Genomic DNA, 27,450 nt, shown 5'->3' on the forward strand with positions numbered 1-27,450 from the left:
TCTTCCCTCTGGTGACGGTTAATTTTGGAAGCTTGTCCCAGGACTCGGAGTGTTTTGGTTTTGCAGCATGTCCCGTGTATTGGGCTTCGTCTCGGCGCTGCTCTTGCGGACGGTGAGCCGGGGTTCGGCTGCAGAGTTCTGCCGACAGGAGCGAAACCAACGGCCGCTCTCTTGGGGTGAGTGAGAAGCGGTCCAGGAATCGCCTGGAGCTCGGGAGAGGCCGGGCCATAAACTTGAGCATCACCGAAAGTAAAGTACTACGAATTCTGCAAAATAACACTCAATTCAGCTTAATGTTAATGCTGGTGTATGATATATATGTTTAAATACGATGATGGCAGTAGTGGTTAATGCTTAACAATAATTTTGTAAATTTCACTTGTGTGAAGTGTGCATTTTTACACATGCACATTGTAAAAATACACACACGTGTATGCACATACTATGAGAAATAGTTCTAATATGGTTCTCAGGATCGGCAGCATCCGCGTAGAGAGAAACAGAATTGTTTCAAGTGGATCTCTTTGTTTTCGGCACTGGGAAATGTTTTAGCTGTGACTTAGTGAATATCTTTCTCAACTCTTGAGTCGGAAGTTTGTGCATTCACCCTGGAGACTTGAACACACTAACCAGGCTGATACTCCCAGTGCAGTGCTCAGGGAGTGCTACACTGGCGGAGGTCCCATCTTTAACTAGTGGTATTCATTAGGAAAATAGTGAGGGCCAATTGGGATATTGGAAAATTTTGCTAGGGCCACAAGTAGAATTTTAAAAATACTTAATGATTTATTTCTTCTATGTAAAACAGATTATATAAGTGTATACTAACTTGTTAACTCTTTCTACTTACTTCCCACTGCTCACTACTTCCCTCTCCTGAACCTATGAACGAAGGCTTGAGAGAGGGGGGCGGTGAAAGGGAGGAAGTGAATGAGCGAAAAGGTCAGCGAGGAAAGACAAAGGTATGACCCAAAGGCTGCGTGTTGAATACAGCTGCCTAAACCGATATCCCATATACCCTCTCGTGGCCATAAACAAGCCCTTGACATTATTGTGAAGAGCAGAAGTTCTCTAATATTCTGGAATATTAATTTCCTACACCAGCCTTGCTAAAAACACATTATCTACTCCATCACATTGCTGTTTGTGGAATCTTTTCATAGAATGGTTACAATACGGAAGGAAGCCATTTGGCCCATTGTGCCTGTGCTGGTTCTCAGCAAGAATACCTTGTCCCACTCCTCCACCTTTCCCTGTAACCCTGAAAATGTTCTTTTTTCAGATAATTATTCAGTTCTCTTTGATGGCCTAAATTGAATCAGCATCCATCATACTCGGGCAGTGTATTCCAGATCTAACCACTTGGTGTGTAAAAGCATTTTTCTTAATGTCGCCATTACTATTTTTGCCATTCACCTTAAATCTATTTCCTGTGGTTCTCGACCCTTCTGCTAATGAGAGAATTTCTCTCTATCAACTCTGTCCAGACCCCTCATCATCTTGAATACTTCTATCAAATCTCCTCTTAACCTTCTCCAAGGAGAACAGCCCCAATTTCTCCAATCTATCCACATAACTGAAATTCCTTATCCATGGAACCATTCTTGTGAATCTTTTTTGCACCCTCCTTTGTATCCTTCCTAAGGTATGGTGCCCAGAATTGGGCACTACTCCAGTTGAGGTCAAACCAGTTTTGTACAGTTGAAGGTTGAAGTTTGTTCTGTTGAAGGGTCATTCGGACTCGAAACATTAACTGTGCTCCTCTCTGCAGATGCTGCCAGACCTGCTGAGTTTTTCCAGGTAATTTTGTTTCAGTTTTGTACAGGTTTATCATAACCTCCTTGCTTTTGTACTCTATTTAAAGTCCAGGACTCTTATGCCTTTTAACAGTTTTATCAACCTGCCATGACATCTTTAATAATTTGTGCGCTTATACCCACAGATCCCTCTGCTCCTGCACACCCTTTTAGATTTGTACCCTTTCATTTATGTTGCTTCTGCTCATTCTTCCTACAGAATGAATCACTTCACACTTCTTTGCATTAAATTTCACCTGCCATTTGTCTGCCCATTCCACCAGCTAGTTTGTGTCTGCTTGAAGTTTATAACCATCATCCTCACAATACTATCAAGTTTTGTGTCATCTGCAAATTTTTAAATTGTGCCTTGTATACCAAGCCTAGGTCATTAATATATCAAGTAAAGCGAATGCCCTAACACAAACCCCTCAGGGGTCTTGCTATATATCTTCCTCCAGTCTGGAAAAACCACTGTTCTCTGTTTATGACCATAAGATGTAGGAGCAGAAGTAGGCCATTTGGCCCATTGAGTCTGCTCTGCCATTCAATGAGATCATGGCGATCTGATAATCCTCAACTCCACTTTCCTGCCTTTTCCCCATAACCTTTGATTCCCTTACTGACTAAAAATCTGTCTGTCTCAGCCTTGAATATACTTATGACCCAGCCTCTACAGCACTCTGTGGTAAAGAATTCCACAAGAAATTCCTCCTCCTGTCTTAAATGGGTGCCCTTTTACTCTGAGATTATGCCCTGTGGTCCTAGACTCTTCCGCCAGCAGAGACAACCTCTCAGCACGTACCCTGTCAAGCCCCCTATCTTTTATATTTCAATAAGGTTGCCTTTCATTCTCCTAAACTCCAACAAGTACAGGTCCAACCTACTCAACCTCTCATAAGAAAATCCCTCCATACCCAGGATCAACCCAGTGAACCTTCTCTGGACGGCCTCCAATGCCAGCATAACTTTCCTTAGATAAAGGGGACCAAAACTGTTCACAGTATTCTAGGTGTCTGTTTCCGGTTGCTCAGCCAAATTCATATCCATACTGCTACTGTTCCTTTCATTACCCAGGCTTTAACTTTGCTGGCAAAACTTTTGTTGGGATTTAATCTCTATACTAAACCCCATAGTAAGAAAATTCTTGTCAAAGACTAATTGGCAAAAAGGACAGGCACTAATTTAGAATGCAAACTAACGTGGTTTATTGAGCAACAAAGATTAATACTTAACGTTCCATTAGTCGAGTTATGGCATGAGACACAAGTTCAACACATGTTGGTCTGTCTTTGTGGATTCCAGGACTTCTGGGTTTTCTCTTTTTCTTGGTTCCTCCTGCTCTTGACTCCAATGTCCTTTAAGATTTTAACTTAGTCAACTTAATTCTAACATGCATACAAACCCCTTTTCAGCTTTAAGACTTCAGCTCTAGTTTTCCAGTCTACCACCTCCAAGCTGAAAGCAGCTTCCTAACAAAGAATATTCACTCTGTCTTAAAGGCAATTACCTTTACCCCTAATACAGGATTCTTATGGCAATCCTCAACCTGTGACAATTACATCAACTAGCAAAGTCCTACACAAGTGCTAACTTCCTAGTAAATGCACTACTACTCCTAGTTTCTCTCCTAACAAATATCTAATGCCTCCTCACTTTTTAGCCCATCAACTATCTCAAATATCTTCTCTTTCACTGTGACTTGGGCAGCATCTCACTCTTGTCATCCAGCAAGCTCTGGTTTTGTTTGCCCTACCTTTTCCCCCATCATGGGAATGTACCTTGCCTGTACCTGAACTATCTCCTTTAATGGCAGCCCATTGTTTACTTGCAGTTTTGCCTGCCAATCTTTGAGTCCAATTTATCTGGGACAGATCTATTCTCGCTGTCAACAGTACACCACTGCTTCACTTCCCCATAGCAAAGAGTTACAGACCTCGAGTTGTCTCTTTGGACTTTGACTTTTCACAAGCTTTTATCTCTTTAAGCTTGGAGCCTTTCTTGCTGCTCCTTTCTTTCCCTTCCGCAGAACATGACCTTTTCCAGGACCCTGTCCTTCCTTTGGCCAGAAGATGGTCTTGGAACTTTCTCCAATTCCACTCCCCTGGATTCTTGGGGACTTTCTTTAGCTTGGGACTGGCTATCTACCTTTTTCTCCACTCTCTCCCTGGCAGCTACTTTCAACCAACTTTAGCTCGGAACTGGCTTGGAGCCTTCTAGGCTGCTCCTGCCTGGCAGCTGTTTTCAAAAACTGCTGTTTCTATTTTCTTCTGTGTGTGTCTGTGGGAGGGGCCTGCCTTTCTGGACCCCTGTTGCTAGGCAACAGCCCAGTTTTTCTACTCTTGTATTTGCTTAACTTCTCTTACAGTTGTAAACTCTCATTAAAAATGCAGGCACCTTTTAAAGCGAAACTAAAACTCAACTTGACCTTTTCTTAACACAGATACAGAAATACAAATCAAACTTGAACGTTAAAACTAAAACTCATTGCAAACACCCACAAATACTAATATAACTTAAACTCTCTATTTCCTAGCAATGACAAAAGTGATGGTGCAAGGTTAAGCTTGTGATAATGAGGCTAAAAAAAATGGGTCCAAAGGAGGTATAAATGGTTACATCATAATAGCAGGGAAGCATGGAAAACCTGGTCAGATGAGAAATCCACAGTGGCCTGGAAGTGTAACAGGCAATAGACCCCAGGGGTGTGGACCGCCCTCTGGCTTTGTACTACTAATAGGAGATCTCGATCTCAAGCACCAGTCTGATCTCCTCCACTCCCAGTGGTTCTGGCGCAGCCATCCTTCATAATGAGCAACAAAAACAGAAAAATGCTGGAAAGACTCAGCAGGTCTGGCAGCATCTGTGGAGAGAGAAACAGAGTTAACGTTTCAAGTCTCTATGATCCTTCTTCAGAGCCTTCATACGGACTTGAAAAGTTAACCCTGTCTCTCTCCACAGATGCTGCCAGACCTGCTGAGTTTTTCCAGCATTTTCAGTTTTTGTTTCAAATTTCCAGCATCCGCAGTATTTTGCTTTTACTTCATAAGGAACACTTGTTCGAAAGCAAATAGAAGCTGTGGTTAAGTTTGAAAGTTGTTAACTTCGATGCTTTAAAGTGCCCAGTAGAAATGAGGTGTTATGCCTCAAGTTTGTATTTGGACTTCATTGGAACAGAGTAGGAAGCAATTATGGGATAGAGAATCAAAGTAACTTGGAGACATCCAGGAGGCGCTGTACAAGATGTTCGTCAGGATGGTAAAGGAAATGCAGAACATTACTTTGAAGTAAGGGGCATGAATACACTATGAATCTTCTATGACCTTTGGGCACTGCAAAGCATTCATTCCACAATTGAAGTTTCAAAATGTTTTAGGACAGATTTCTTGGTTTACGGTTGATCTACATCCCCATCCTCGTTTATGGTTATGAGCTATGGGTAATGACCGAAAGGATAAGATTGTGGGTACAAGCAGCGGAAATGAGGTTTCTCCACAGGGTTGCTGGGCGTACTCTCCAGGACAGGGTGAGGAGTTCAACAATCTAGGAGAGCCTCGGAGAAGTCACAGCTCCTCCGGATCAAGAGGGTCCAATTGAGGTGGTTTGGGCATCTGATAAGGATGCCCCCGGTAGGCTCCTGCTGGAACTGAACAGGGCATGGCCCACAGGGCGGAGACCTCGAGGCCGACCCAAGACACGATGGAGGGATTACATCTCTCGGCTGACCTAGGAATGCCTGGGAATCCCCCAGGAAGAGCTGGACTCTGGCTGAGGAAGGAAGTGTGGTCAGCCCTGCTCAGCTTACTACCACCGCGACCCACACCAGGAGAAGGTGTTCAAATGGGTGGATGTTGATTTAAGCCTTTGTTAGTTTGATTAGATCTGGTTAGATAATATTTTTGTGGTTCCCACTTATCGGGAGCACTTGCACTTCTTGACACCCAGTGTCCCTTAGCAATCTAATTAAAAAAGGTGCAACTGGTGCCTGCGGTGTTGTCATTAATAGTTCCCGCTAACAATACACAGCTAATATTGATTCTAACCCTAGCACTAAAGCCCCAACCCCTAGTCTTAATTTCTAATTTTTATCCCTAATCTTAACCCCTAACTGTAGCCGAACTTTAATTCAAAACAATCCGAATCCTAATTCACAGCTATTAAATTACACATCAGTAGTGTGGTTCTGGGCCACCTTTGGTGCCATTAACCATTGTAACATTATCGATGTCCACGTTGTTACAATTATAAATAAGCATACAAACCCTTGGCCTTCCAGGTGGATGTAAAAGATCCAATGATACTATTTTGAAGAAGAGTGGGGGCGTTATATCTGGTGTTCTATCCAATATTTTTCCCTCAATCAAAATCATGAGAACAGATTATATGGTCATTGATAATTGCTGTGCACACATTGGCTGCAACGTTTCCTACTTTACAACAGTGACTGCACTTCAAAAAGTGCTTCCTTATCTGTAAAGAGCTTTGGAATTTCCCGAGGTCGTGAAAGGTTCTGTAAAAATGCAATTGTTTTTTTTAATATAAGTAATCCTACATTTTGTGTCCTCTTGTTATTAACTCACCAAGCAGAGGAAATACTTTCACTGCCATTGTATTTGATATGTAGACAGTTTTCCACTAGCATTAGTTTTAGCGACAGTTATCTGCATTTCATGTTATTGATACACAGTAATGTTTTCAGAATTGCAATTTATCTTATACGATGAATGTTTTAATGAAATTTTATGCCCAGTATGCAGTAGAGTGGAGAGAAGTAACACAAACAAGCATATGCAGCCCTGAACATTTTAAAGGAGTGTCCTACAACAATTCCTATCACATAGTGAAACACAGATTTCTTATAATCTTGAATAACCAGAGAAATTTAAAGGGCCCATGAAATGTGCACAGTGCTGATTAAGGAGGAAACTTCTTTTGAGAGAATTTTGCCAAATCAGAAGACCAGTTTCTGCAGCGTGATGGTGTTTTCTCCCTTGGTTTGAGGTGGGGGGTGGGTGGATGGTTGGAAGCACCTGGCCTTGGTCAAGCAAAGCATTTTGACCACCTTTACAACCACCCACCCCAGAAAATACATTAGGTGACATTTATAAACTTTAACAAAATTGTGATTATGATTTTATTGTATATACCAACATATCACTAACTCTACTAAAACTTTATTTTCACACAAATTGTAAGTTCCTATGCACCTATGTTTCCTTGAGCAATGTAATGAAGAGTCTTTAAGTAACATGATTTAAGCATATACTTTAGTCATATGATGGTAAAGGCATCTTTTACTGTGAGATATTACATTACATACTACTCACTGTCATAGAAATTGAAATTATTAATTATTGTATGGTTAAATCACTTAATGGTATTCATGCTTCCATTTTGTATCAAAATCCCTGTAATAGATATAAAAATATCTAAAAAAAAAACTTGTCAGATTTTCATAACTTTAAACTTTTAATATTTCATTTTTATATACAGCTCCATTTTACCTAAGTCAATCCAGCAGCTACCGGAGTGTTTGTACAGCTCCCTCTGAATCTGTCACCTACCAGGAATTAAAACAGTTGCTCAAATCAAATACAGTTGTGATCGATGTTAGAGAACCCTGGGAGATCAGGGAATATGGACAGATTCCTGGATCTATAAATGTACCACGTGAGTATATTTTTTATGGGTTTGGATATAATCTACCCTCTGGTGTACTGTAAGTTTTAAACTATTGCACTAGTGTTAGGCAATTATGAAACAAATAGGACTCTGAATTATGTTGCCAAATTGCTTGAATTTGGACCCCACAACTAATGCTGGAGCCTTATTGTGCCCTGCCCAGTCTGTACCTAGAGTGCTGTGTACAGCTGTGGTCAGTGGGACATAAGTGGGTCATGCAGGCCCTAGAGAGTGTGAAAGAAAAATAAGTGTCAGAATAATTTGATAAGCTAGGGTTCTTCAGTCTTGAAAACATAACTCTGAGGGGACCTCCCAGGGAGATTATAAGATACATAACAGAATAGCTAGGATGAATTTAACACAATTCTTTTCAGAAGTGTATGGACCAGGAAAAGAGAGCCCATATTCATTGGTACATGTTGAAGATTGGCGTGATCAAGTATTTCTTTTTGTGGAAGGTGATCAACATCAGGAATAGGCTGCAGCATTTAGGAAGCAACAAAATTAATGGGAAAATGGTAGAGCTGATGTTCTAGAAGGATGAGAAAAAATGCCACATTTGCCTAGTAAATTAGCAACCTAGAGATTGAGTTTGCATTCCACCATAACAAGTTGTGGAATAAAATTCAGTCTGCATCGTCACAAAACCGAAATTGATTTGCTTAGAGAGTCAGCCACCCATACGTGTATACATGTGACTTTCATTGCACACTGACTCTTGATGCCTTCTAAACTGGTGAAAAGTGTGAAGTGATACACTTTGGAAGGAGTAATTTGATAAGGAAGTATTCAATGAATGGCATGACACTAGGAAGTTCTGAGGAACAAAGGGACCTTGGCATGTGTGTCCATAGATCTCTGAAGGTGGAGGGGCATGTTAGTGGGGTGGTGAAAAAGGCATATGGGTCACTTGCCTTTATAGCAATATAGCATAGATTATAAAAGTAGGGAGGTCATGTTGGAGTTGTATAGAACCTTGATGAGGCCACAGCTGGAGGACTGTGTGCAGTTCTGGTCGCCACATTATAGGGAGGATGTGATTGCGCTGGAGGGGGTGCAGAGGAGATTCAGCAGGATGTTGCCTGGGATGAAACATTTAAGTTATGAAGAGAGGTTAGATAGACTTGGGTTGTTTTCCTTGGAGCAGAGAAGACTGAGGGGCGACCTGATTGAGGTGTACAAGATTATGAGTGGCATGGACAGGGTGGATAGAGAGTAGCTGTTCCCCTTAGTTGAAGGGTCAGTCCCAAGGGGACATAAGTTCAAGGATATTGCAGGAGGTTTAGGGGAGATGTGAGGAAAAATTTTACCCAGAGGGTGGTAATGGTCTGGAATGCACTGCCTGGGAGGGTGATGGAGGCGGGTTGCCTCACATCCTTTAAAAAGTACCTGGATGAGCACTTGGCACATCATAACATTCAAGGCTATGGGCTAAGTGCTGGTAAATGGGATTAGGTAGGTAGGTCAGGTGTTTCTCACGTGTCGATGCAGACTCAATGGGCCGAAGGGCCTCTTCTGCACTCCGTGATTCTGTAAACTGGCTATTTGTTTGGAAGCATTTCAAGGCAAAATATAGGCAATTTCATCCTCATTGTCATTGCTAAACATGAAAAGCAGCAGGATATATTCAGCTAATAATGATGAGGTTTGTGAACTGCCATGATATTGCAGATTGTAATGGTGTACAATTCTGCTGCTGCTGATAGCCCACAGAACCTCATGGATGGTAAGTTTTGGGTTCTTAAATTTACCCTCAGCCTGTCCCAATTGGCAAGTGGTAGAATAGCACTACACAATGGAGGTAATCTCAAGTGGAGACAAGATTTTGCATTCACATGGATTGTGGTGTGGTCAGTCCTACCAGTGTTCTCGTGGACAGTTGCATTTGCGATAGGAAGGTTGCTGAAGACAAAGACAAATAGACCACTTCCTCCTATAATTTTTGTTATAACCTAATACTGGCAGCTATATTCTTCAGAACTCAACCAGCTCAGTCAGTGGTAGTAATGCAGAGCCATTTTGAATTCCCCCACCCCCAGAATACATTTTTGTCTTTTCTTCCCTCGGAACGTCCTGCAAATGCTGTTCATCAAGGAGAGTTTGCCACTTGAGTTGCAGCAGGGGTTAGAGGGAGGTGGGGTGCCGTGTAGATTGTGGTAGGTGGTAACTGTTGAAATGTTTTCTTCACCTGATTTCCCTAGTGCAACAGGACATACCCAGAGATGGTAATGAAAATGAATAAGATGTTGGTTGACGGATATGATTATGCAAGTATGACTGTCAAGCTGTTACTTGACTAGTTTGTTGGGCAGTTCTCCAAACTTTGGCACTAGTCACCAAATGTTGGTTAGCGCTTTGCAGGGTTGACTGGGCTGAGATTGCCCTACTTTTTCTGTCTTTTTATGTGAAAGAATATCCAGTATGATGACCTCCAACTGAGTGGTGAGTTGTGTATTTATGATTTCTGTGACCTCCAGTTTAGGATTACTCCCTTGTTTAATTTCACCTTGTAAGTGTTCTTGAAATGATGTATGTTGAAGGCGCATGTACAGTGACCACCATGTAACCTTTCCTGGATATTAGTAAGTGGCCCTACGTTATGCAGCTAGATTGTTATAGTGATTTGATGTGTAATTCTCTGAAAAAATATCAGTAAGTCTAGTCATTTAGTTGTAAGTTATAATTTGAACGTGTTATATGTGAGAATCTATAACTGTAAGATTATGTGAAAGCTGAGTATGATTGAGAACCACATATGGAATAGCTTTGATGACATTTAATCTTGGCCATGGACGAGCTACATGGCATTGTTCAACATTATTACCTTGCCTGGTTCTGTATGCTTCCTCCTCCTCTGCCTGTCTGCTGCACTGAACTTGACTACCACATCCTGCTACAGTCGGGAAAATGTCTCCTGCATTGGGCAACACCTCATGCAACATTTCCAATCCACTAGCCATCAAATACCCAGTCAGATGTTACATTGCACTGTCACTTGCTGAGAGACTGTTTTGCAGCTCTACAGTTCTAAAGATTGCACAGGGACAGAGGGACCTGCAGGGGAGGGGGGTGTTATGTACATAGGAGTTGTTAGCAAAACATGTGGGATTTTGGGCTTCATAAATAGAGCTATTGAGTACAAAATCAGGCAAGTTATGCTGAACTTGTATAAAGCTCTGTTTAGGCCACAACTACAGTATTGCATCCAGTTCTGGTCACCTTACTTTTGGAAGGATGTGAGGGTCGAGTGGGTGCAGAGGAGATTTATCAGAAAGATTCCAGGGATGAAGGACTTTAGCTACAAGGTTAGGCCAGAGAAGCTGGGATTGTGCTCCTTGGAGAAACAGAGATTGAGGGAAGATTTGATAGCGATGTGCAAGATTATGGTAGGTTTAGGTAAGGTAGACAGAAAAGCTGTTCCCATCAGCTGATGGTTCAAGGACTAGGGAACACAGACTTAAGGTTTTGGGCTAAAGATGCAGGGGGAACGCGAGGAAGAACTTTGTTACACAGCGAGTGGTAATAGTGTGGAACTCACTGCCCACGAGAGTGGTGGAAGCAGAGATGATGAAGAAATTGGATCAGCACTTGACCTTCAAAAGCATGTAATATGAACATATAAAATAGTAGCAGAAGGCCATTCAGGCCTCTCCAGCCTGCTCTGTCGTTCGACAAGATCATGGCTGATCCGGTTGTGTTTAGAATTCCACATTCCCATCTACCCCAGATAACCTTTGATTCTCTTGCATAACAGGAATCTTATCTACCTCCGCCTTAAAAATATTCAGTAACCCTGCCTCCACCGCCTGAGCCAGAGAGTTCCAAAGTTGCACAGACCTCAGAAAAAAATTCTCCTCCTCTGTCCTAAAAGATAAATACCTAATTTTAAAACAGTGCCCCTTGTTCTGGACTCACCCACAAGAGGGAAACATCCTCATATCTACCTTGTCAATACCATTCAGGATATTTTGTACTTCAAACAAGTCACCCCTCACTCTTCTAAACTCCAGTGGAAACAAGCCCAGTTTGCCTAACCTTTGTTCATAGGACAACCTGTTCATTCCAGGTATCAATCTAGTAAACCCCTTCCAATGCATTTACATCCTTCCTAAAGGAGACCAAAATTGCGCACACTATTAGAGATGCAGTCTCACCAATGCCCTGTATAACTGAAGCATAACATCCTTATTTTTATGTTCAATTCCTCTCTTAATAAAGGATAGCATTCCATTAGCCTTCTTAATTACTTCCTGTACCTGTAAACTAACTTCTTGTGACTCATGGACTAGAACACCTAGATCCCTCTGCATTTTGGAATTCTCCCTTTTAAGTAGTATTGTGCTTTTTTATTCTTCCTGCCAAAGTGAACAACTTCACATTTTCCCACATTATACTCCACCTGCCAGATTTCTGCCCACTCGTCAACCTATCTATTTACATCTGCAACCTTGTTATGGGCTGGTCAGATAGATGGGCTGATCACTGGCACATGGAATTTAATCTGGATAAGTGTGATGTGATGCACTCAGGCAGGACAAACAAGGCACTGGAATATACGATGAATGGTAGGACCCTGGGAAGTACCGAGGATCAGAGGGACCTTGGTGTATATATACACTGGTCTCTTAAGGTAGCAGGACAGATAGATAAGGTGGTTGAGAAGGCATATGGGACACTTGCCTTTATTAGCCGAGGCATAGAATATACGAGTAGGGAGGTTATGCTGGAACTGTATAAAATGCTGGTTAGGCCAGCTAGAGTATTGCGTGCAGTTCTGGAATCTGCATTATAGGAAGGCTGTGATTGCATTAGAGAGCATGCAGAGGAGATTTACCAGGATGTTGCCTGGACTGGAGAGTTTTAGTTATGAGGAGAGATTGGATAGACTGGGGTTATTTTCCCTGGAACAGAGGAGATTGAGGGGGGACATGATTGAGCTGTATAAAATTGAGGGGCATAGATAGGGTAGACAGGAAGGAACTTTTCCCCTTGGTGTGGGATCAATAACCAGGGGGCATAGATTTAAGGTAAGGGGCAGGAGGTTTAGAGGGAATATGACGAAGAATTTTTTCACCCAGAGGGTGGTGGGAATCTGGAACTCACTGCCTGAAAGGGTGGTAGAGGCAGAAACCCTCAACTTATAAGTAGTATTTGGATGTGCACTTGCGATGCCATGGCAAACAAGGCTATGGGCCTAGTGCTGAAAAATGGGATTAGAATAGTTAGGTACTTGTTTGACCGGCGCAGACTCGATGGGCCGAAGGGCCTTTTTCCATGCTGTATACCTCTATGACTATGACTCTAACCTCTTCACAGCATACTTTCCTACCTATCATTGTGTCATCTGCAAATTTAGCTACCATGTCTTCATTCCCCTCATCTAAGTCATTTAATATAAATTGTAAAATGTTGAGGCCCCAGCACGGATACCTGCAGGACTTCACTCGGCACACCCTGCCAGCCAGCCAATCTTCTATCTACGCTAATATGTTACCCCCTACATCATGAGCTTCTATTTTCCGCAATAACCTTTGATGTGGCACCTTATCAAGTGCCTTCTGGAAATCCAAGTTGAGCAAGTCTACAGGCTCCCCTTTATCCACAGCACACATTACTCCTTCAAAGAATTCCAATAAATTGGTTAAACACTATTTCCCTTTCACAAAACTATGCTGACTTTTCCTGATTACCTTAAGCTTTTCTAAGTGCCCAGCTATAACCTCAATGATCAACTCTAATGCTTTCTCCACTACAGATGCCAAGCTAACTGACCTATAGTTACCTGTTTCCTGCCTCCTTCCCTTCTTGAATAGGGAGGTTATATTTGTTAATTTCCAGTCTGATGGAATCTTTTCAGGATTTAGGGAATTTTGGAAAATTAACACCAACACATCTACCTATCTACTACATCTGCAGTAAGTGTTTGCGGCTTAAGAAACTTCGGTTCAGAGTTATTGAGCTGGAGGCTGAGCTGCACACTCTGCGACACATCAAGGAGTGGGAAAGTTACCTGGATGCTTTATACCAGGAGGCAGTCACACTGCTTAGGATGTCTTCTGATGTGGCCAGGGAAAGGAGGGTGAGAGTGCAAGTGAGACAGGTAAGGGGACCCAGAGGGCAGGAGTGTGAGCCACTGCAATTGTCCAACAGGTTTGAGGCTCTCTCAGCTTGTTTGGGTGAAAGTGGAGACTGCAGGGTGGATGAGCAAACTGTGGTACAGGAAGCCATCCAAGTGGGGGGAGCAAAAAGGAATGTTGTAGTAGTAGTAGTAGGGGAGAGAATAGTAAGGAGGATTGACACTGTTCTCTGTAGCAAAGAGTGAGGGTCCAGACAGCTTTGTTGCTTGCCCGGTGCCAGGGTTCGGGCCATCTGCTCAGGGTTGGAGAGGAACCTGCAGTGAGAGGGGGAGGATCCAGTGGCCGTGGTCCATGTAGGTACCAACAACATAGGCAGGATGAGGAAGGATGCTCTGCACAGTCAGTATAATGAGCAAGGCACCAAATTAAGAAGCAGAACCTCCAAAAGGTAATAATTTCTAGATTACCACCTGAGCCACATGCAAATTGGCATAGGACAAATAAGATTAGAGAAATTAATGTGTGGCTCAAAGACTGGTCTGGGAGAAGTGGGTTCCAGTTTGTGGGGCACTGGCACCAGTATTGGGGAAAGTAGGATCTGTACCATTGGGTTGGTCTACACCTGAACTGTGCTGGGGCTGGTGTCCTCACAAGCTGACTAACGAGGGAAGTAGAAAGGGTTTTAAACTGAATAATGGGGCCAAGGGATCAAATTTGAGAAGATGTGGTAAACCAAAGAGTAGTGACAAGGCAAGAGAGACAGGCATTAATATGGGAAATGATAAACCGACTGTGACAGATTTGTACTCTCTGCCCCTTATATTAGACTATTAGGAAGCTAGCTAGAAATGTAAAGGCAGGTATAGCAAGAGTATACAGGTATTTAAAAAGGAAAAAAGTAAAGTGAGTGTTGTCACTCTCTAGAGGAGCAATGGAGAGTTAATAGTAGATAATAAGCAAATGGTGGATGAAATGAACAAATACTTTGCTTCTGTCTTCACTATAGAGGATACAAAAAAAATTCCAATAATTGCTGTAAATCAAGAGGTGGAAGGGAGAGGGGAACTTGGTGAAGTTGCAATCACTAGGGAAGCAGTACTGAGAAAACTGACGGAGCTGCAGGTTGACAAATCTCCAGTCCTGATGGACTTCATCCTAGGGTATTAAAAGTGGTGGTGACTGAGGTATATACAAACATACAAATTAGGAGCAGGAGTAGGCCACTTGGCCCCGCTCTGTCATTCAATAAGATCATTGCTGATCTGAATGTAACCTCAACCCCACATTCCTGCTTACCCCCAATAATCCTTTCACCCCCTTGTTAATCAAGAATCCATCTAGCTCTGTCTTAAAAATATTCAAAGACTCTAGAACTCTCTTCTTCAAAACGCAGGGGAAGCAAAGACTCGCAACCCTGAGAGAGAAAATTTCTCATCTGTCTTAAATGAGTGACCCCTTATTTTTAAATGGTGACCCGCTAGTTCTAGATTCTCTCACAAGAAGAAACATCCTCTCTGCATCCACCCTGTCAAGACCCCTCAGGATCTTAAAGGTTTCAATTAAGTCGCCTCTCACTCTTCTAAATTCCAGTGGATACAAGCCTAACCAGTCCAACCTTTCCCCATAAGACAACTCACCCATTCCTGGTATTAGTCTAGTAGACCTTCTTTGAACTGCTACTGAATTTACATCTTTCTTTAAAGAAGACCAGAACGATACACAGTACTCCAGATGTGGTCTTAACAGTGCCCTGTATAACTGAAGCATAACCTCCTTACTTTTGTAATCAATTCCCCTCACAATAAATAACCTTCATTAGCTTTCCTAATTATCCGCTGTACCTGCATACTGACCTTTTGTGATTCATGCACTAGGACACCCAGATCCCTCTGAATCTCAGAGCTCTGCAATCTCTCACCATTTAGATAATAAGCTTCCTTTTTATTCTTCCTGCCAAAATGAACGATTTCACATTTGCCCATATTATACTCCATCTGCCAGATCTTTGCCCACTCACTTATGTCTCATCTATGTCACTTTGCAGCCTCCTTACATCCTCTTTACAATTTACTTTCCTACCTATCTTTATATCGTCAGCAAATTTAGCAACTATTCCTTTGGTCCCTTCATCCAAGTCATTTATATAAATTGTAAAAAATTGAGGCCCCAGCACTGATCCCTGTGGCACACCACATCCTGCCAACCAGAAAAAGATCCATTTATGCCAACTCTGCTTCCTGTTAGCTAGCTAATCTTCTATCCATGTCAATATGTTACCCTCTACACATTGAGCTTTTATTTTCTGCAATAACCTTTGATGTGGCACTTTATCAAATGCCTTCTGGAAATCTAAGGTAGTACATACACCAGTTCCCCTTTATCCACAGCACATGTGACTCCTTCAAAGAACTCCAATAAATTGGTTAAACATGATTTCCCTTTTACAAATCCATGTTGACTCTGCCTGATTGCCTCGAATTTTTCTAAGTGTCCTGTTATAACATCTTTAACAACTGCTAACATTTTCCCTGAGACAGACTTAGGCTAATTGGCCTATAGTTTCCCGCTTTCTGTCTCCCTCCCTTTTTGAATAAAGGAGTTATATTTGCTATTTTCCAATCTAATGGAACCTTCCCTGAATTTAGGGAATTTTGGAAAATTAAAACCAGTGCATCAACTATCTCACTAGCCACTTCTTTCAAGACCTTAGGGCAAAGTCGATCCCGACCTGGGGATTCGTCAGCCCACAGCCCCAACAATTTGCTCAGTACCACTTCCCTGGTGATTGTAATTTTCCCGAGTTCCTCCCTCCCTTCCGTTTCCTAATTTACAGCTATTTCCGGGATGTTATTTGTGTCCTCTATAGTGAGGACCGAAGCAAAATACTTCTAATTTGTCCACCATCTCCTACTTTCCATTGTCAATTCCCCAGACGCACTCTCTATAGGACCAACACTCACTTTGTTAACTTTCTTATTTAAATATCTATAGAAACTCTTACTATCCGTCTTTATATTACTAGCTAGCTTTCTCTCATACTCTAATTTTTCCTTCCTTATTAAGCCTTTTGTCATTCTTTGCTGTTCTTAATATTTTTTCCAATCTTCTGACCTGCCACCCATCTGAATAATTATATGCTTTTTCTTTAAGTTTGATACTGTCTTTAACTTTTTAGTTAACCATGGATGGTGGGCCCTCACCTTGGGAGTTTTTCTTTCTCATTGGAATGGGCCAGTGATAGGTGGAGATAACCAAAAGATGTCACAGACAAAAGGTCAAAGAGGTGTTGAAGGTGGTGAAAGTGGGATTTAGTAAACACCTTGTCAAACACCAGGAGAGAAATGGAAAGCAATGAAGGTGAGCAAGGCAAAAGAGAGATACAAAAATCCTGTCGGAGAGAAGAGCAATACTTCTTCAAGGTGGGCATTCCTTGAAGAGAAGTGGCAGTCAATTAAACACTAAGGTAAAAGCAAAAAACCGCGGTTGCTGGAAATCCAAAACAAAAACAAAAATACCTGGAAAAACTCAGCAGGTCTGGCAGCATCTGCGGAGAGGAACACAGTTAACGTTTCGAGTCCGAATGACCCTTCAACAGAACTAAGTAAAAACCCTAACCACTTGTGTGAAACAGTTTTTTCTCACGTCACATTTGCTTCTTTTGTAAATCACTTTAAATCTGTGCCCTCTCGTTCTTGATCCTTTTATGATTAGGGACAGCTTCTCCCTATCTACTGTCCAGCCCCCTCATGATTTTGAAAACTTCTATCAAGTCTCCTCTCGGCCTTCTCCTCCCCAAGGAAAACAGTCCCGACTTCTCCAATTTATCCTCATAGCTAAAGTTTCTCATCCCTGGGTCCATTCCTGTAAATCTCTTCTGTACTCTCTCCAATGTGTTCACATCCTTCCTATAATATGGTGCCCAGAACTGTACGCAACATTCCAGCTGAGGTCTAACGAGAGTCTTATATAAATTCAGCATAACCTCCCTGCTCTTGTACTCTATGCCCCTATTAATAAAGCCCAGGATACTATATGCTTTATTAGCTGCTCTCTCCACCTGTCCTGCCACCTTCAATGATCTATGCACATGTACACCCAAGTCTTTCTGCTCCTGCTCCCCCTTCAGAATTCCACCCCTTATTTTATATTGTCTGGCTATGTTCTTCCAACCAAAATGCATCACCTCACACTTCTCCGCGTTGAACTTCCTCTGCCACTTATCTGCCCACTCCACCAACTTATCTATGTCCTCTTGAAGTTCCACACCGTCCTCCTCGCAGTTCACAACACTCCCAAGCTTCGTATCATCCACAAACTTTGAAATTGTCCCCTGTGCACCAAGATCTAGATCATTAATATATATCAGGAAAAGCAAGTGTCCCAATACTGACCCCTTGGGAACTCCGCTACAAATCTTCCTCCATCCCAAAAAATATCCATTGACGTTACTCTCTGCTTCCTATTTTTCAGTCAATTTTGTATCCATGTTGCTACTGTCCCTTTTATTCCATGAGCAATAACTTTTCTCAAGTCAGTTGTGTGGCACTGTGTCAAGTGCCTTTCCAAAGTCCATGTACACCACATCAACAGCGTTACCCTCATCGACCTTTTCTGTTACCTTTTCAATAAACTCTATAAGTTAATTAAACGTGATTTCCCCTTTAGAAATCCATGCTGGTTCTTCCTTATCAACCCATGACTAATTTTATCCCGAATAATTGTTTCTAAAATCTTGCCCACCACTGAAATTAAACTGACTGGTCTGTAATTGCTGGGCTTATCTTCATAACTTTTTTTGAACAAGAACATAATGTTTGCAATTCTCCAGTCCTCTGGCACCACCCCTGAGTTTAGGGAAGACTGAAAGATTATGGCCAGTGCCTCTGCAATTTCTACTCCTCATTACCTTCAATATCCTTGGATGCATCTGATCCGGTCCCAGTGCCTTGTCAACTTTTAAGTACCGAGAGTCTATTCAACACATCCTTCTTATCAATTTTGAACCCTTCTAGTGACGAGTTTCCTCGTCTGTCACCATGGCTTGGGCAACATCTACCTCCTTGGTGAAGACACATGCAAAGTATTCATTTAATACCTCAGCCATGGCCCCTCTGTCCATGTGTAAATTCCCTTTTAGGTCTCTAATCAGCCCTACTCCTCCTTTTACCACCCTTTTACTATGTATATGCCTACAGAAGACTTTGGACTTCCCTTTATGTTGGACGCATACTGCTGTAGAAAATTCTCCTGAACACAATCTGGGAACTTATGCCCCTCTCCGCCCTTTACACTACCACCGTCCCAGCCCACATTCGGGTAATTAAAGTTCCCCATTATAACTACTCTATAATGCCTGCATCTCTGATTTCCCTGTAACTCCCCAATCTTATTATACTCCGTACATTCACATACATGCATAGTAACCCTGGTTTAGATTGTTACTTTCTCCCTTACCCCAGTCTTTTCTCATAATCCCTCTTCTCTTAATTGCTTCACTTCTCTGAACCAGTATTCAGCTTGGTTCTTTTCTACTTGACACCTGTCATAAGCGTATTTTTCCTTCTTTATCTTAATTCAAACTCCCTTTTTGTCCAGGGAGCTCTGGATTTGTTTGCCCTGCCTTTCCCTTTCGATGGAATATACCTTGACTGTGCCCGAACCAATTCTTTTTTGAAGGTTGGGCTACAGTTTTTCCTGCCAATCTTTTGTTCCAGTCTGTCTGGCCCAGCTCTGCCCCATCGAAGTCAGCTCTTGTCCAGTTAATTATTCTACTCTGGATTGCCTATCATCCTTTTCAATCATCCTAAAACGTACAACACAATGATCACTGTCTCCTAAATGTTCTCCCACTGACACTTGATCTACTTGGCCCACCTTATTTCCAAGAACCAGGTACAACAGTACGTCTTTTCTTGTTGGATTGGACACATGCTGCTGTAGAAAATTCTCCTGAACACAATCTAGGAACTTTTGCCCCTCTCCGCCCTTTACACTACCACTGTCCCAGTCCAGATTTGGGGTAATTAAAGTCCCCCATTATAACTAATCTATAATGCCTGCATCTCTGATTTCCCTGTAACTCCTCAATCTTATTATAATCCGTACGTTCACCTACATGCATAGTAACCCTGATTTAGATTGTTACTTTCTCTCTTACCCCAACTTTACCTATTAACTTACTATTCTCTGCACTTGTGTTATCTGCCACTCCCAGTATTTTGTGCACCCTGGTATCCTCTAATATTTTTTATTCATTCCTACAACCCTGCCGAATTAGCTTAAAGCCCTCCCAACACCACTAGCAAAACGCCCCGCAAGGAACTCAGGCCCAGCTCTGTTTAGACGCAGCCCGTCCGGCTTGTACAGGTGCCATCTCCCCCAGAGCCTGTCCCAGGAATCTCAAGCCCTCCCTCCTGCACCATCTTTCCAGCCACGCATTCATTTGCCTTATGCTCCTATCTTTGTACTCAGTGGCACGTGGCACTGAGAGCAATCCAGAGATTACTACATTAGAGGTCCTGCTTGCTAATTTTCTACCTAACTCCCTAAATTCTGATTGTAGGACCACATCTCCCTTCCTGCCTAAGTCATTGGTCCCAATGTGGACCATGACCTCTGGCTGATCACCCTCCCCCAGAAGAATGTTCTGCAACCGCTCTGACATCCTTGACCCTGGCACCAGAGAGGCAACATATCATTCTGGAGTCATGTCTACGGCCACAGAAACGCCTGTCTGTTCCCCTAACCGATGAAGGCCCTATCACTATAGCCCTCCCTTTCTTCTTCCTCCCCTCCTGTACAGCCAAGCCACACGTAGTGCCACAAGTTTGGCTCTGACTGCACTCCTCTGAGGAACCAGCATCCTCGCCAGCTTCCAAAATGGAAAACCGATTTGTGAGTAGGACCCCAGGAGATTCCTACACTACCTACCTACTTCTCTTGGACTGCCTGGTGGTCACCCATTCCCTCTGTCTCCAGGCCCTTAAGTTGCAGTGTGATCACCTCTTTGAACGTGCTATCCACGTAGCTCTCAGCCTTACGGCTGCACCACAGTGACTCCAGTCACCACTCGAGCTCTGACACCTGGAGCTCAAGTTTCTGCAGTTGGCAGCACTTCCTGCACATGTGGTCGCCTAGGACACCGGTACTGTCCATGACTTTGCACATATTACAGGACACATTCCACTTGACTAAGCTGCCTTGCTGTGCCTTAACTCTACTTCCCTTACATTAACTTTATTCTAATTTGGAGTATTTATATTACTTTATTGTATTGGCACCAAATTTCCTTTATTCCTGGCACTTTTCAGTTAAATCCAAGTATAGGAACTTTAAAAATGTTACACTTTTCTAATGTACTCACCAGTTTCTACTTACTAAGACCACCACTCTTCTCTGAGGAAAGGTAGAAAAAGGATCACCTCCTCCCTTCTCACCAAACTCCAACTGAAGCATTCTACTGAAGCCAAACACAGCACTCCAGTGCAGACAAAGTCGTCATTACAAAATAGCTTACTTTTATATTCTCTGAACCTAGCCTCTGAAAACCTGATTAAGCCAGTTATCTAATTAACTAGTTTCAGCTGCAAGCAAAGCCTGTATGAGTCCTTTTTGAGGCTGTACTAAAACTCACCTTTTTCCAACCCTAACCGCAACATTTAGTTAATTGCTAAATTAAAGAAACACTAGACTTTAGATAGAATTTAACCCTTAAACTCCCTCAGTCACCAATCTCCAACTGAGGCTCTCTGCTACAGCCAAACACAGCACTCCTGTGCAGACATCTTTGAGCATTTCACTTTGTAAATGGAAGTTGCACAAATTTGCATGTGGAGGATCACATTTCTATGTAACTTTAGGCTGCCCATTGAACAACATCTTGTATAAATACATTGCCTTTAATGTCTTGAAATACCCCAAGGTGCTTCACATGAGTGTTATCAAGCAAAGTCTGACACCAAGCCATATGAGACTAGGGTGGATGACCAAAAGCATGATCAAAGAGATAGGCTTTAAAGAATGTTTCAAAGGAGGAAAGTGAGGTGGACTGGTTTAGAGGGGGAATTCCAGAACTTGCACCCTGGTTTTGATACAGCTGAATCTGAGCTCCAGAGAGCTAGACTTCCTATTGTGTAAAATATATAAGGAAGTGGATATATAAAAATTAGTAATTTAAGCAAAAACAATGTTTTGTACCATTTTAACTCCGTTTCAAGCATTGAGCGTGGGAACCATAATTTTTAAATGAAATGGTGCATGTTTACCAATTTTCAGAGGATAAAATCTTGTCATCACTGTACCAAAAACACACACACTTTCATAACAAAGATAAAAACAGGATATCCTGTAAAACCAGATTATTACATTTTAGTGAAATCTCCTTCCAGACCCATGACCTCTGCCACTGAGAAAAACAAGGGCAGCAGCCACAAGGGAACACCACTGCCTGCTAGCTTCACTCCTAGCCTGACCTGGAACCAAATCATTGTTCTTTCACTGTCATTGAGTCAAAATTCTGGAACTCCCTCTCGTTAAGTAGTGGTTCATGGACAATTGGAGATGGGCAATAAATGTTGCTTTTGCCAGCATGCCCACATCCCATGAATGAATGGGGGGAAATAAATGATAAATGGAAAGAAAAAGCTGTAAATAAACTTGCCTCTGGAATAATCTTCCCTGGTCCTTTCATGAGTAGGAGACAAAATTTCAGCAATAAACATGGAAACCAATAAACATGGAAATTATTCAAGTTTGTAAACGTGGTGAAGTTCAAGCTATTCAACTGCATATTCCTGATGGTTAGAAGAGTGATATTTGCGTTCGGATACTGCAAATTTGACTTATAAGGGTGCAACCTTAATGGCAGTGTTTTTAGTGTATAGTGCTATTTTGTAACTGGATTTATATATTACTACAGTTCCATGTGTAAAACTAAAACTGCCATATAAAAACATCACTTAACCTATAAGAGCCACAATAAAGGAGAGTGGCAAAAGATTGTGTTCTTTTGGATCTGTGACCATGTTTTTAAAAAACAAATACTATTACCCATCTTTATAATAAGTACCATTGGTGGAACTGTTTAAATAAGGATTGCACTGATTTGTTTTTCCATTTATCCAAAGTGGGACAAGTGGAGCAAGCCTTGAAGTTGAATCCCAGCAAATTTATGAAAGCATACGATGGGAAGATGCCGTCCAGATCCGACAAAATCGTGTTTTCATGTTTGGCAGGAGTCAGGAGCAAGAAGGCTTTAGCTGCTGCTGTATCAATGGGCTACAGTAGGTGAGCACTGACACCATAAAGTATCATGTTACTTTTGTATCTGATCAATTTTTCAGTTACCCAAGTGAAACTGCTGGTCAGAAGTGAATCATATCTGCATAATGAAATGAGGCTGGATTCATACTGTCATTGAACAAGAAAAAGACCATTTTCCTATCCTGTCCAGTTTGCCAGCATTTTTTTTCCATGAAAACCACTTAGTCGTAATCCCATTCTCATGCTTTCTCCATACTTTGTATTTCTTTCTTCATTGCAAACAATATCCTGTTTCAACAACAGCAAAGAAAACAATGTCTAACCACTCAAGATTTTATATTCTGACCTTCACTTTAATTTATTGTGACTCTTAAATGTGTTTCCTCTTACCATCTGACTGGTCATTTATGTTATTATAGTTCTTCAAAATGTTGAAGACTTCTATTAGGCCACTAAGCCTTCTCAGCTCTGGTAGAAAAAAATTTCTAACCTCCCGAGTCTCTTCAAATCTGTAACCCATAAAGCCTGGTAACTCTGGTGAATCTATGCTGTAGTTTTTCAATTGTTTTGATGTTGTAATGGAAGTCCAAATTGCAGTACTCCCAACTGCAGCCAAAGCTCTTGTTTGCGTCCTTAATTTCAGATCCATGCAGTCAGTTTGCCTTTTTATGGCAGCCTCAACTTGGCCTGCCACCTTTGACCTGAGTATCTACGTTCCAAGATGCCTCTACCCCATTTAAAATCTTACTGCTTGATGAGTATTTTTTCAGTTTTTCTATAATGCATTAATTCATATTCTTCTACATTGAACTGCAACGACAACCTATCTGATAATCCTCCGAACCTGTATTCTCCTCCAACAGTTTTCATAGTCCTTGTTACAATTTCCCCTGCCCTCCAATTTGGTGTAATCAGCAAATTTTAATAATCATCAATCCCTAAATCTGATCATTTATTTATATAGTAATTGAGAGTTGGAGCAATTGGCCCCAACAGATCCCAATGAACATCATTCACCACATCCTTCTAGTCCAACTTTGCTTTCCACCCGCAATCATGTGACTATTCATTTACCTATATTTAACTTAATGCATTGTGCCATTACATTTAATTTAAAGACTGTTGTGTGCTATTTTGTTTTGTGAAAGTCCATATATATTTAACTATTCAAGTTTTTCTTTATTCTTTCACGGGATGTGGGCCTCATCCCTAATTGCCCATGAGAAGGTAATGGTGAACCGCCTTCTCCAACTGCTACAGTCCATCTGAATCAGGTACCCCCTCCCACATTGCTGTTGGGAAAGTGTTCCAGGATTTTGACCCAGTGACAGTGAAGGAATGTCGAAATAATCCCAAATTAGGATGCTGAGTGGCTTGGAGGGGAACTTGTAGTTGGTGGTGTTCCCATGCATCTGCTGCACTTGTCCTTCTAGTTGGTAGAGGTTGTAGGTTTGGAAAGGATCTTGGTGAGTTGCTGCAGTGCATCTTGTACATGGTACCCACTGCTGCTACTGTGAATCTGTGGTGGATGCGATACAAATCAAACGGGCTGCTTTGTTCTGGATGGTGTTTTGCTTTTTGTGTGGTTGTTGGAGCTGCTGTCATTAAGGCAAGTGGAGGTTATTTCATCACATTCCTGCCTTGTGCTTTGTAGATAATAATCGACAGGCTTTGGGCAGTCAGGAGGTGAGTTACTTGCTGCAGAATTCCAAGTTTCTAACCAGCTTTTGTAGCCATAGTATTTATAAGCCTGGTCCAGTTCAGTTTCTGGTCAATGGTAACCACCAGAATGTTGATAGTGGAAAATTCAGTGATAGTAATGCCATGGAATGTCATGGGAGGATGGTTAGATTCTCTCTTGTTTGGAGATGGTCATTGTATGGCATGAATATTACTTGTCACTTAGCCCAGCCATGATGGTTGTCCAGGTCTTGCTGTGTATAGCAAACTGCTTCAGTATCTGAGGAGTCACAAGTGGTACTGAACATTGCGCAATGATCAACAGACATCCCCACTTCTGACCCTTGTGATGGGGGGGAAGATCACTGAGGAAGCAGCTGAAGATGGCTGGGCCAAGGACACTACCCTGAGGAGCTCCTGTAGCATGGGAATCAAGGGCTATGGGAAAAACGCAGGAAAGTGGAGTTGAGGATTATCAAGTCAGCAATGATCTCATCGAATGGTGGAGCAGACTCAATGAGCCAAATGGCCTACTCCTGCTGGGACTGAGATCCTTTGTGCTAGGCATGACTGCAACCAGTGGAGAGTTTTCCCCCTGATTCCTATTGGCTTCAGTTTTGCTAGAGCTCCTTGATGTCACACTTGGTCAAATGCTGCCTTGATTCAAGGGCAGCCACTCTTTCCCGGCCTCTGGAGTTCAGCCCTTATCCATGTTTGGACCAAGGCTGTAATGAAGTCAGGAGCTGAGTGGCCCTGGCGAAACCCAAATTGAGCATCAGAGAGCAGGTCATTGCTGAGTAAGTGTTGCTTGATAGCACTGTCGATAACACCTTCCATCATTTCACTGATGATCAAGAGTAGATTGATGGGGTGGTAATTGGCTGGGTTGGATTTGTCCTGCTTTTTGTGAACAAGCCACACCTGAGCAATTTTCCACATTGTTTGGAACAGCTTGGCTAGGGATGCAGCCAGTTCTAGAGTACAAGTATTCAGTACTGCTGGAATATTGACAGGGCCCATAGTCTTTGCAGTATCCAGTGCCTTCTGCTGTTTTTTGCCATTAGAAGATGTAATGTGTTTTCAGGAAATATGCATTAGCTTCCACATCTCTGTGAAATGTCATTCTTTAATAAGAATTACAGAATTGTTACAGTGCAGGAGACTATTCGGCCCATCTTGTCTGTTCTGGCTCTGAGTGATTTCACTAGTGCCATTCCCCGGCCTTCTCACTGTAAACCTGCACATGCTTCCTTTTCAGAAAATAGTTAAATTCCCTCTTGAATGCCCCGATTGAATCTGCCTTCACCACTTAGGCAGTGCATTCTAGAACTTAATTACTCACTGCACAAAAGAAAATTCTCATGCCTCTGTTGCTTCTTTTTCCAATCATCTTAAATTTGTGCCCTCTTATTCTTGATCCTTCCACCAGTGGGAAGTTTTTCCCTATCTAATCTGTCCAGACCCCTCATGATTTTGAGTACCTCTATCAAATCTCTCAACCTTCTTTTCTCGAAGGAAAACAGTCCAAACTTCTCCAATCCATCTACATAACTACGTTCCTCATCCATGGAGCTATTCTCATGAATCTTTTCTGAACCCTCTAAATGCCTTCACATCTTTCCTAAAGTGTGGCACCCAGAGCTAGATGCAATACTCCCGTTGAATGAAAGCAAATAATTATCTTTAATTCAGTTCCAGAATTCCTGTACTCCAAAAACAATTCAGTATATGAAGTGCTTTGAGACAATTTGATGTAGCTTTACTTTGTACTAGTCCAAGTATTTATTGGTGAAAATATAAATTCATACCGCTCTGTTACCACAAGATGATGAAAGAGCTAATTGCTATTTTTTTGTTTCAGAGCTCTACATTTCCCTGGTGGTTGGGAAGAATGGGTGAAACGTGAATTTTCTGAGAAGCAACATTAAACTGTTCTAAAAGATTGTTCTGGAATATTTTCCCAAAGCATTTGAAGAAATATATCTAAAAATAGAATATAAATTATCTTTATTGCAAAAGGTTCTTGCTACATCGTGATCACTACTCAGGAATATTAAATCTGCACTCTTTAATACTTGAGCTTTTCTTCACTTTAGCTTAAAAATTGAATGTTTTTCTATATTTGCGATTGTGAAACTTTACATTGTTTTGTTCGTTCGCTCAGTGCTTCAGATGACATGAGTAACTCTAGCAATGTTTATGGTGGTGTAGCTGATAAAATGATCAGTTTTACCATGAGTATTCTTTTGGAATAATTAAATTCATCATATTTACTGTTTTTTAAATTAAGTCAAATCTGTATTAAAGCAATTTTTACCACAACAGCTGAGATTCAATCTCAAACCCACCTTGTGCAGTGTTAAGCATATACTGTATTATGGAATTACAACTTTAAAGTTGTTACACCTGTGTATTAAGGCACAACTAGTAAACATAATATTTTGAAACTGAAGTCTCTGAAAATAGAAAAGTAAAACTTTGGTTCATGCGGAATTAATGTTTTTTCCCCTATTATCTAGATCTTCTGTAACAACCTGTTGTACTTTATATGTTGAAAGTAATCCTGGCAGCGTCACTGCATGTATAATTTTTGTGATGTACTGTTTTGCACACATTTGATAAATCTGTCCCATGTTCAGGAGGCTCTTGTTTCATAGGGATTTGAGCTTTTACTGGTAATGACTGTATATGTGACTATATTCAGAACTGTTTTTAGCTTTGACGCATTTAATTTTTATCGTGGAATTAGAGTAAAAGCATTCAGGCACATTATGTACCTCATTAGATGCAGCATAACCTCAAGAGAATCTTACCATCACTGCAAGATTTTTGTTTTCATCGTCATGGTTGGAGTGCTGATTTATAGGTACCCCTTGCTAATTGTTACTTGCTCCTAATGGGACAGGATTTAATCTACTCCAATTTAGATCACTGGAGTCATGAGTACAAGATAT

The 27,450-nt window shown here is 41.7% G+C and overlaps 1 protein-coding gene across 1 annotated transcript; it reads left to right on the plus strand.

Moving 5' to 3' along the window:
* Window positions 1–42: 42 nt before the first annotated feature.
* On the plus strand, window positions 43–27,168 carry tstd3 (thiosulfate sulfurtransferase like domain containing 3). Its single transcript, XM_078542314.1, has 4 exons — window positions 43–176; window positions 7,290–7,466; window positions 22,681–22,840; window positions 26,358–27,168. Exons 1-4 carry the CDS (start codon window positions 68–70, stop codon window positions 26,422–26,424), a joined length of 513 nt encoding a protein of 170 aa, XP_078398440.1. The 5' UTR covers window positions 43–67; the 3' UTR covers window positions 26,425–27,168.
* Window positions 27,169–27,450: the final 282 nt, after the last annotated feature.

Source organism: Cetorhinus maximus, chromosome 5, assembly GCF_964194155.1.
Source record: "Cetorhinus maximus chromosome 5, sCetMax3.hap1.1, whole genome shotgun sequence".
NCBI lineage: Eukaryota > Metazoa > Chordata > Chondrichthyes > Lamniformes > Cetorhinidae > Cetorhinus > Cetorhinus maximus.